Raw genomic sequence first — 12,133 nt, 5'->3', positions numbered from 1 at the left:
TTCTTTATATGTTTTGGATACTGACCCTTTATCAGATACTCATTTGCAAATATCTCCCACATCATAGGTTGTCTTTAGTTTTGTTGATTGCTTCCTTTGCTGTGCAGATGTTTTCTATTTTGATGAAATCCCAGTAGTTTATTTTTTGGTTTTATTTCCCTTGCCTCAAGAGACACATATAATATGAAGTTGCTGTCGTATGGTCAGTTAATTTCAACAACAATCCTAAGACCATTCAAAATAGGGAAAGAAAAGTCTTTCAGCAAATGGTACTGGTACAACTGGCTATCCACATGCCAAAAAAGTGATTTTGGACATGTACCTCACAACATACATAAAAATTACTCCCGGGATCCCTGGGTGGCGCAGCGGTTTGGCACCTGCCTTTGGCCCAGGGCGCAATCCTGGAGACCCAGGATCGAATCCCACGTCGGGCTCCCGGTGCATGGAGCCTGCTTCTCCCTCTGCCTGTGTCTCTGCCTCCCTCTCTCTCTCTCTCTCTGTGACTATCATAAATAAATAAAAAAAAAATTAAAAAAAAATTACTCCCAAATGGAGCAAGACCTACATGTCAGAACTAAAAGTATAAAACTTTTAGGGAGCACCCGGGGTGGCTCAGTGGGTACACGTCTGCCTTCGGTTCAGGTCATGATCTCAGGGTCCTGGGATCAACCCCAGCATCAGGCTTCCTTCTCAGCAGGGAGTCTGCTTCTCTCTCTTTCTCTCCTTCTCCCCCTCCCACCTCTTGTTCTCTCTCTCTCTCTCTCTCTCTCAAATAAATAAATAAAATATTTAAAAAATAATGAAAGTCTAGAACTCATAGAAGAGAACATAGGTCTAAATATTTATAATTTTAGGGATCCCTGGGTGGCGCAGCGGTTTGGCGCCTGCCTTTGGCCCAGGGTGCGATCCTGGAGACCCGGGATCGAATCCCACGTCGGGCTCCCGGTGCATGGAGCCTGCTTCTCCCTCTGCCTGTGTCTCTGCCTCTCTCTCTCTCTCTATCATGAATAAATAAATACAATTTTAAAAAAATAAAACATAAATAAATATTTATAACTTTGGATTAGGTAACGTTTCTTGGATATGACGCCAATTTGTAATTCCTATTGAGAGAGGTTGTCCATTGCCCCACATTCTCCTCAACGCTACCATAGTGTAAACCTTTTAATATTTGCTAACATTTTGATGACTATATGGTTTTAAAAAGGTATCATTATCACTTTGTGTTTCCTTATCTGCTAGGAAGTTAAGTATATTTTCATGTATTGATTTGTCATTTGCATTGCTGTATCGTGGGTGTGTGTGTGTGTGCGCGTGCGTGTACGTGGACATGCATTTAGGGGTTGGGGGGAGGATATGGTTTTGGTCAGGGGTATGTGTGGTTGTACCTGTCATGTCTTCCATTTAATTACTCCCCCGGACCAAAAGAAAACATCCTCGCCATCTCAAACCTCTCAGTTTGGTGCATGAAAGGACAATGTATTTCTGTAAATGTGCTTTTTTTGACTTAGCAGCAGGTGAACTAAATTTATTTTTCTGCTTTTTATTCCTACTACTACCATCATATTCTTAGATGTACTCACTCATGATTAAATAGAATTATTTTGCTGTTTTGAATTACTGACTCTATTGTAGATGAGAAGAGAAAGCTGCTTTATGTATCCTAAGGGAAAGCAAATACTACAATACAATAAAACTGTAATATATGGATGAACGTTTCTTTAACATTTTAACTCTCTTTTAATTTAATGTATCTCGTATGTATATAATTAAACTTCCATTGGATCGCTGATAAAACAGGTAATTGCAGACATTTTGACAGTTGATATTGCAACTCACCTCCTGAGTTATTGCTTCCTTTTCACTTAATTATTGTGACTTCCCTGACTACTGGCAGAAAAGCCTTACAGTGAAAGGGACTAAATTACTTTTTAAACCAACAGAGGCATAAAATATTCCTTAAAAGTAGTGATTTGCATTTTTATAAAGTTTGAGGTTTAGTTGCTTGTTTTATTTTCTATAGATTCTAGGCTTCATTGTGAAAGAAATTACGTTCTCACAATGCTAAGTGATCCAGAATTAATTTCACATTTAAGTAGCTATCCTAAGAATAAAGAACTTTAATCATAGTTCCATTGTGATCGCTGGTGTGGATGATTGGTCCATTGCTGAGCATGATTTAAATAAATGATGAACAAATTCATGTGAGGCTTTGTGTAGGATTTTTAAAAAATGAATGTTAAGGCGCAATGGATCAATTTAAAGTAACTGCTTTCTTCATAGGAAATTCTACTTTCAGTATCACCAGTCTTTTTAACCTTAAGAATACTAAAAAGAGAAGAGGAGATTCGTACAAACAAAATGAAACAAAATGAAAACTGAAAGCACTTCAGTTATTACTTTAAGAATTATAATAGCCATTTGTGATTATCAGCTTTGCCCTGTTCTTCCAGTTATTATTTTTTTTTGAAGTGGATAGAAATGGCAGTGAAAGTAGCCTTGAACAAAGGAATATTTCCAGTTCCGTTTTGCTAATATCGGTTGATGTTTTGGTACCTGTCTTCCTGCAGGAGTAACAACTGTTCTAACAATGACAACTCTAAGCATCAGTGCTCGGAATTCCCTCCCCAAAGTGGCATATGCAACTGCCATGGACTGGTTTATTGCTGTTTGTTATGCATTTGTGTTCTCTGCCCTAATTGAATTTGCAACTGTTAACTACTTCACCAAAAGAGGATGGGCTTGGGATGGGAAGAGTGTAGTAAATGACAAGGTAAGTGAGAATTTCCTTCTTACAATGATTAAGAGAATCCCCCTAACAGATTTAGCTTATAACAGATCTGTTCCTAAAAATTGACATTAAGAACATTCAAATGCAAATTATATATATATATACATATATATATATATATATATATATATATATATATATATATGGCACAGATTTAGATATATATGGATCATTCAGATTTCTTTTAAAGTATGCTCTTGCCTGAAATCCTTTAGGAGTGCTTATTACAGTATGACTCCTGTTAAAACCACTCCCTAGCATCTGTTGAGCTCTGACTGTGTGTCAGGCATTGTGCTGAGTTTTTTACATATGTCCTATCACGTAATCTTTAGACTTTACAAGTAGGGTCTCTTTTTAATTTTCATTTTTCTGATGAAGAAGCTAAGACTTAGTGAAGTGGTTTACTACCCAAGCTCACACAAATAGTTAATTAAGTATACTTGAAGGCACACCTGACCATTAAACTCATGCTCTTCAATACCACACTGCTTTATAGTGGAGAGATTTGGAAAAGAAAGTGGGCATTAACTTTTACCTTTGTGGGATTTCAGGCCCTCTCAATGGGTTGAAATACGCTTCACCTACTCCCATCTCCGTTGTTTGGATATAAAAGTTCAGGCAATATTGTTTGCTCTCCCATGGTGTATGAAATAAATAAGTAAGTAGGTACTAGAATGTCTAGAAATTTTAAGTTGCTCATGTAGGCTATAGGAGTTATTGTTTTTAAGAGTAATTTCTTTGGGAATTATTGGTGTCTGTTTTTAGGTTGCAAGTACTGAAGCTAGTGAGAGTTTTGATCATTAATATAACAGCTGTTCCATTTCTTCTTTATAGATTATTATTCATCTGCATTAAAAGGAGGCTTTGGATATATTACAATGAGATATAACGTTTTTTTAATTGTTCAGTTCCACTTGGAGGGCTTCTTTTAACAACATATTTATTAAAGCACTTCTTCCATTAAATTTGGAATAACATACTTGATTTTGCTCCTTTATCAATTATTTAAATATAATTTTTTTCTCATTTCTAAGACCATCTTGCCACTTAAGTATATAAATGGTTGAATGTTATAGTTTAAAAGTCTTGCTCTTTTTTGCTAAATTTTGTAAACTGTGTAAGTTTTAATAAGTGCTGGTTTATTTCATTTTATAAGCAATGTTTTGCATACTAACAGCCACTGAGTAAATATTAAAGGGAATCTGATTAATTTCCTATGCTTAACTTCTAGATTATTTCAGCATTTCCATTACATTTTGTTGTTGATTTATGTTTTCATTTTCCATATAATGTACTGCTTTTTCATTGCTATCTATGCAGTTACTTCTTTTTAGTTATATTAATTACACATGCGCTTTCATACTTTTTTTGGAGATGAAATGCTAGTTATATTTATAAATGCCAGACTTATTTATAAATATGTCGCAAAAGATAGTGGTTTGTGGTATAAATGCTCTGTATAGATATTTAACATATCACTCGTTAATGCTGTGAGGGTGCCAATCAAATGGACGTTGTGATTTGGCATATCAAATAAAATACCTTCTCCCTGAGCTTGGAAAATACAGGTACCTTTCAATGCAAAACCCACATTCTCAATGCATTCTAAAAGCAATGACCTAGTACTAATGAATATTGGATTTGAGTCAAACCACATATCAAATCACACAAAGACAAATCTAGGGTAAAATCATTGATATTCCAACCTAATCTGCAGAAAAACAACAAACTCTATAATAGTTCTGAGTGGCTCAAGTTCATGGTTAAGTTAAACGGAACATTACATCCGGCATGTTGCTTGTTCTTACTCACTTTTCCAGAGCTAGAGGTGCCAGGAACAGTGGCAGACGCTTACTAGGCACTTCAGGATTATTTATGGAATAAAAGAATAAATGAGTTTCTCTTGTTAAGTCCGGTAGTGCAACACCAATGACAAGACTTCTTTGCCTTCATGGAAGGGATTTTGGGACTTGACAGTGGTGAATTTATCAGTGGGTACTCAACCCAATTTCTTGATTCAAATGAATTCTGGGAAGTGCTTCCTAAACCTAGCTAGGAAATAATCAGGTTCTTAGAAGTGAAAGGAAATCAAGTCAAGTGCCCCTAACTAGCATATCTGCCTAAAATAATATTTCAGTACAGTCTACTTTCAGCTACCTCTGCTTTAGTTTTCCTTAGATTTAATTTTTAAGTGGAAAAGATGATGATTTTCTTGAATCACAGAGTTTTTAATCCACTGTCCATATTGGCGTATTTCCAAGTTTATCAGACTGGCAGAAATCTGCTTTTAAGTTGATATCACCGGTAAACACAGTTAAATGATCTGTCGATCCAAAGAGCGTGTGATAAGTTCTTAAACACTTGTAAACTGGCCAAGTATTACGTTGCCTCATGAGAAGAATGACTCAAAGATAGGTTTCAGCGGTATATGTTTGAAAAAAAAGATAAGAATTTAACAGACAATTTTTATGTAGACTGTGCTCTGATAATCCTTAAAGTTAGTTTTTGCCAATACATAAACCCAGGAATCATGATTCGTATTCAAGCTGCATTGAGCCCTGTGTTCGAAGACACAGCCTGTCCTGCTCTGTGATCTTGGACAAGATGTTACACCACTGTCTGCCTCATGTGTGAAACGAGAGAACAAAACCATATCATCCTTAAAATGTAGTGCTGAATCAGACGATCCAGTTTGATCCAGTTTTTATGTCCTTCCATATACAAAAGTATCCCATCTTGCAAAATGCCCCAAGTTCTGGACCTTCCCTGATACCCAACACCCTTCCACCTGCCCAGGACTAATTCATTCTTCCAACTCAGCTCTTGTTCTTCCTTGTTCTTTACTCAACCTTGAACCATCAGTTAGTATTTTCTTCTTTCTTCGAAGCCATCTTCTTCTTTTTGATTGCCTTCTTCCTTTCAGTTAAGGAGTATGTTTAATATGCTTACTTTACCGTGGAGGCCAAAACCAAAACTGTCTCCAGATCCTATGTCACCCATTCCCCCATCGACAGATTTTATCCTCCTTTTCTCCATTCAAGCTTCTTGAGAGCGTTGCTTACAAAGTCTGTGTTCTCACTTTCAATTTAGCTCTCAGCTCACTGTAATCTGATTTCTTTTCCATTTATTTTTCTGTTAACTGAAGAACACCGGTAACCTCCACATATTCAGATCAGATAATAATCTTTCATTTTTCTCAAGGGATCTCCATTGAGCCCCGTGAATACTGCTGTGTTTCAGAGCTCCACTTCAGGCCCAAGTCAGCAGTGTTTTCTCTTCGTTCCCTCTTAACAACAGGCCTTAGGATATCAACCTCTTGCCCTCAGATCCTGGCAGCTGCCTCTATTCCTTCTATCCTGAGAGTCTGCCCGAGTTCAGAGTAGATCCAATCTCCCTAGCAACTGCTCTTGTTTATACCCAAAGACAGTCCTTTGGCTTTATTTTATGGTTGTTTTTAACTTTGCTAGTCACGATATGTGATTCGTTTTTAAGGGTTTTACTATGATATTTGTGGGAACTTCTGCAACACTAAGCATACTGTCCACCCATTATTGTCCCCTAATAGATAATCTCTACCCATCGGCAGCACAAATGTCAAGCTTCCGGAAGCCTCTGAGCCCTGCATCCCCCTAATGATTTGATCCATTGTAAGTGTATGTAACTGCCTGCCCTTTTGCATTGAATCCTTTATCACAGTTTCTAATTGCATTTTTATGTCTCCTCTCCACTGATCTTTATAATAATTATCATGTTTATTGCAATAAATCATTTACCCTTGGCCCTTTCACAGGGTCTTGTATATATTAGTTGCTCAGTAAATGTGGGATGAATGAATGAGATAGAACCAGATCACATCTACAGCTCAGGCCTTTGTCTTAACTTCCACAAGTTATTATCCACCACTGTACCCCGTACCTTCCCTTTAAGTTCTAGAATCATATATCCAACCTGTTCCCTAGGCGTTTCTACATGAATATAACATCTCAATCATTACATGCGTTTTTTTCTTAAAAGAAAGAACAAACCAAAAATAAAACCTTCTAAATTGGTTTTCTATCTTTTCCATTCATTTATTCATTCATTCATTCATTCATATCTACAGCAAAACCTAATCTCCCATACCAACAACTTGGGAGTTGTTGACATCTAACCTGTCAACAGATGGAGCCTATTTTCCCCTCTCTCTGTCATGGACTATGCCCTTGCTATATTTCTCACTGTCTCTTACCATGTTTCCCTCCAATCCATCCTCTACATTAGTGCTAGGGTCATCTTTCTAAAATTGGAATCTAATCATTTCATTTTTCAGCTCTTTAAGGAATTGTTGAATTCTTAATGTTAGCTGTTGAACTTTTCAATGAATCATTCAAGCTGCTCAGCTAACGTAGTCCAAGTATATAGCTTTCTCGTAAGTTCGTTTATATGTTGAATAATAAGAAAAACCTTATTGCTATTTACTGTGCACTTACTACTCTATGCCTGGGAATATCTCTGTGTTAGAAATGAGAAACTATGGGATTGGTCATATAAAGTTACTTGCTCAGGATCACATCTAATAGGTGGTGCATCCAAGATTGAATACTGATCTAAAGTCCGTGTTCATATTCCTCCTATAGCCATTACAAACGTCCCCAGATATCCATGCTGCTACACATCTCTGTGACATTAGTTGTGCTGGTCCCTCTTGCTAAAATGCTCCTTCTTTCCTTCCCTAACTGATGAACTCCTACTAATTTCTTAATATCCATCTGATTCTACTTAATATTGAGACTTTCTAAATGAATGTAACTGCCACCCCTATATCATGTTTCTACAGTACTTGGCACAAATTCCTTTTGTGTAACCTTAGTAAATTATACTTTAACTATAAATATTTCTAACAGTAGGCTACATGATCTAGGAGGATAATAGTTTTGTCCTACTCATCATGTTCTCTGCTATTACCTGGCATAACAGTTAGCACATAGTTTCTTTGAATTAAATTAAAAATAAAGGGCTTCAGTGACTCGAGGTTGTTTCTGTTTCTAAATCTTGTCGGTGGTTCTACACTAGCCCAAAAAAGCATATCCTCTGGAAACACACTAGGTATTAAATTATTTAAAACACAGACTTAGCAACATGATATCTAGACTAACATGAAATGTGCCATTGTTTTGTGATTCACGCCATGCAATCCATAGAAAACATCACATTTCAAGTGTTTTTTTTTTTTCATTTATTTGCATTTTTTTTTAACATTTTGCCTTGTCCCAAAAGCATTTCAGGCAGTTTACCAAAAGACTGTATATACTTAAAGTATTATAAAATAAAACATAAGTAGAAGTAGGATATCAGGATGAAGGAAAATAGAATGCAGATATGTCCACCATTTGGGCCAGAACATTAACTATAGTCCAGGGCTAGAGGGGTTGAGCTTTAAATCCTGAGCTTCTTGGCTATCACAGTAAACCATTGGAGGGTGGGTGGCGGGGAGTTAATACTTTGTTTTTTTTTTTAATCAAAGAATGGAAGCATAAATTTTCTTAGGGAAAATATCTTCCTACACTGAATTATATAAAACAATATCATATGGGTTTTATACTAGAGAAAGCTGGGTACTGTTGAAAGTAATGTCAACATTTTCCCAATAAATGCAGTAATGAATTTCATATTGATGTCTCTTGTAGTCCCCTTCAATAAAAGCTGAAGGCATTACATTAACATACAACTCCGTGAAGGCAATTCTTCAAGGAGCTAAGCTAATATGGTCCAAGTATATAGCTTTCTCATGGCCCAATTTAATCCAAGGAAAGACTTTAGAGTACTTAGAGAAGTGGATGGACTGTATAACCTTCAAACAATCTTCTGTAAGTATCACTTTTCTCAGTCAGGACGGTTAGCAGACAGTTAACAATAGCGTTTTCTGACCAAGGAGCATGTTGTTGCTTTACAAGTAATGGGCTTGCTAGTGGCCACAATAGATTAAAAAAGCAACATGGTATATATATAGCAAGAGCAGAAATTTGACACTTTGGCTACCTTGGATTTTTTCCAAAGTCTGTCTTATTAGTGTTACATTTATGAGAGCTCCATTTCCTTATTTGAAGGACAATCTCTGTGATTCTTTCAACTCTGAAACCATGTGATTATTATTTTTATTCATATCCCAGATCACTTTGCTAATAGATGGCTATATTTTAGAGCGTTTGCTCAAGTTATTAACATAATTTTATCTAATACTCTAAGGAAGCTGAGAGTGTTTTGCCCCATGTTTTAAGACATTTTGATTTCTATAATCAGGAGTTTTCCAATCTTAGGTTTTTCCGATTTTAAGTTTTGAATCTTAAATATATATTCAGACATTCTAATGAAGTAATAAACTCAGAATATTCTGACTTTTAAAAAACATTGTTTAAAAAATAGAAAATTTGATTAGCATGGACTAGATTTCCTTTTCATTCCACTTCAGTAACAGCACCAACAAATTCTATAGCAGCATATTTTACTCTTTTTCCCAAATAATGTGTAAAAAAACCAATTTACTGATTTTGCGGTTAGTCATATTTTTCCCCTTCCCACCTGTATCAGTCTCAATTACAAGCAAAACAAGTTCCAAAAACATGTAGAATGGCAAAATTGAGGACTTTCAAGATATTTACATACCAGAATTATAGGACACAGTATGGGAATCTAGTTTTTATCAATCTAATAAAGACCTACTCTATAGAATGCTTTATGCTCATATATATATTATATATTATCTAAATACATTTTTTGTCACAGGAATCATTCTTGTACATGTCATTCATTCTAAAACAAAGATTTTTTTGAGCCTTTTCTGTGCCAGAAACTATGCTAGGAGCTCTGCATTGCACAGTCTATACTTTCAAGGAGCTTACCATTGAGTGGAAGAAAAAAAAGTAAGTGAAAAAAGTATATGTGGCATTATTGAGACAAACACTAGGGTGCTATGGCAGCACCTGGAAGGACTAGTTATTGCAGTTAGAAGTGATTTTAAGTGGAGTTGATGCAAAATGGATCTGACTAGGGGGTCAGTGTAGATTGGTGATCAGTTCCTGGCTCCATTGTGGTATCATTCACATTCATTGTGGTATTATATTCACAGGTCAGGGAATATAAGAGGGTGTGCAGAATTAGGTTGGAAGTACAAGTAACTGGAATTCATTTCTGGATATTTTCTGTTTTAATTACCTATGGAATATGTAGGTAGAGAAGCCTAGTGAAACATAAGTGGGTAAGAATTCTGGTGAGAGATATTATGTCAGTCATCTTTGTATTGGTGACAAAAGCCTAAGAGTCACTTAAAATTAGTAGAAAATAGCAGTAGCCATGTGCCTTCTTTTCCCCCATTCTCCTCCTGTTTGGTTTCATTCTTCATATTTAACATTGTTTTCTTTACTTATATTTTCAGCTATACCTGGCCTTATTCTTATATGAAGAGGCCTACCTAAGACACTCACTGCAGAAATGCAGAATGATAAAATTAGACTATGAGAAATTAGGTAGTGTGAACCGTCAGAGCTTGCCTAATACTCAAAATAAATAAAAATTTTATATAGGGACGTGAGCATTAAAAAAAATTATCTTCTGGCAAGTACTACTGGTTTGAACAGTTAATGCAACAGTAGACTTTATTGGATGATTTGTCTTCAAGGCTCCAAGGGCCTGAGTGTAAGCTAAGGGTTGCACTGAATAAAGTAGAATTAGGCAAAAGTCATTGGCCCAACTACTAGCCTGCTGATGGTCTGCCTTGATCAGAGGTTTGCATGATATTCGAAGAAGATTTATAATATAATATATCAATTTGGTTCTTTTTAATAGAAGTTAGTAATGGATAGGGCAAGGTAATATCTCTAGTGATGGCCTAGAGTCGGAATATTTTTTAGTGCTATCACTAGCAGATCTGTTTCTTACAAAGAACAGTAGTAGGATATATTATGTGGACTTAATCTATGTGCTCTGCTTTAGCAGATCTGAGAACTGTAAATCAGCTATGAATTCAATAGTAATTTTTCCTCCATATGCATGTTATTAATAATTTTAAATAGGAACAATTTGCTTTACTGTAGATTTGTGACAATTACTTTTAAATGGACTGAGGAGAGTTATTTTATTCTTTAAAACAAGACTTGTAAGAGCTGAGCCAGAAAGGCTTTCCTGGACTGTGGCTGGGAATTGAGAAGGTTGAGCACCCTGAGGGTGCCCTGTGCTTCATTTAATGAATTGGTAGGAAATTACAGGTGCCAACCACTGGGTTTGACTAAAGATAGTGCTCGTGACTGTTGCACTATTGATTCTGAAAATAACCAAGTTTCCAAGTTCCAAGAGAGAGCATTGTGAAACCAAGCCATCATCTTGGCAGGTACTTGAACCTGCCTCTGAAGTTTATAGTTACATTCAGAAATTGAAGCCATCCTTTGAACAATGAAGAAAAATATGAAATTTTGTTCTGCTAAGTCAATAAAAGTTACAAACATATATTAAAATTATTTTTAATACTGCTTTTTATAGTATCCAGAGTGTTGGGATGAAAAAACAAGCCAACCAACCAACATACAAACATGCAGGGGTGATATTTGGCTGGTTTTATACCGGTACAGCCCTCTGGGTGTTTACAGCTGATATTCATTCAGATTGGTCAGAGTATCAGTTCTGATTTGTTAATGTCTCTGTTTCAGAATTTGTTAAATAATTTTAGCATCATCTGTGGGTTTCTATACAACTGAAGGATACTCAAGTCGGGCAGGAAGGGTGTAGGTAAGAGTCAGTCAGAGTTCTATTCATCTGTATATCCCTCTTGTAAGAAAGGACATTCACATTTGTGTTTCTTTGTCAAGATATCTAAACCATGCACCATAAATCCTGACCTAACTAAAATATCCCTCTTCCAAGATACCTTTTTTGAGCTCCTCTATGCAATGTTTATGTCTTCTTCCAAATATATAAAATATATTGTCTATATATCTGATAAGCCAGTAATCATTGTTTAGCTTGTGATAGACTTATAGCCATTAATACTCTCCACTAAGAGACTGTTTTTCATTGTGGTTTGAATACTCATTTGTTCATTTAATTCTTACAACAGTTCATTATGGCTTTGGTCTAATTACCTCCTTTTTTTTTTGTTTTGTTTTGTTTTGTTTTGTTTTTAACTAGAAGCTGAAGCAGGGAGAGGTTCAGGAACATTTCCAAGGTCCAAATTCTAAATGCAATTTGATAATGTTTTCAATGATGTTTAGGTAGAATTGATATAATGATAATCTAAACACTGTATGTTACATACTTACTTAATGGTTTATAGAGTCTTTTTAGAAGATTGGCCTAGCGATACAGACTTCA

General features: G+C 35.8%; 1 protein-coding gene across 22 annotated transcripts in view; it reads left to right on the top strand.

Annotated features, from left to right (window-relative positions):
* The window catches only part of GABRA2 (gamma-aminobutyric acid type A receptor subunit alpha2), a 163,626-nt gene that overhangs the window by 106,410 nt on the left and 45,083 nt on the right, over positions 1–12,133 (top strand). For 12 of the 22 annotated variants that reach the window (XR_012007073.1, XR_012007072.1, XR_012007071.1 and 9 more), the window contains 2 exons: positions 2,574–2,776; positions 8,461–8,640. Coding sequence is in view for 15 of the 22 variants with exons in the window: in XM_072774929.1 (XP_072631030.1) it covers positions 2,574–2,776; positions 8,461–8,640 (383 nt within the window). In the remaining 7 variants the exon portion in view is untranslated. Of the gene's footprint in view, positions 1–2,573; positions 2,777–3,628; positions 4,348–6,359; positions 6,442–8,460; positions 8,641–9,556; positions 9,694–12,133 lie in introns of those variants that run through there. The other 10 variants (XR_012007077.1, XR_012007076.1, XM_072774941.1 and 7 more) reach the window with 5 other exon arrangements.

Source organism: Canis lupus, chromosome 14 (genome assembly GCF_048164855.1).
Source record: "Canis lupus baileyi chromosome 14, mCanLup2.hap1, whole genome shotgun sequence".
NCBI classification, from domain to species: Eukaryota; Metazoa; Chordata; class Mammalia; order Carnivora; family Canidae; genus Canis; species Canis lupus.
The sequence above is the reverse complement of the archived record's forward strand: the minus strand, read 5'-3'. Positions and strand labels throughout refer to the sequence as shown.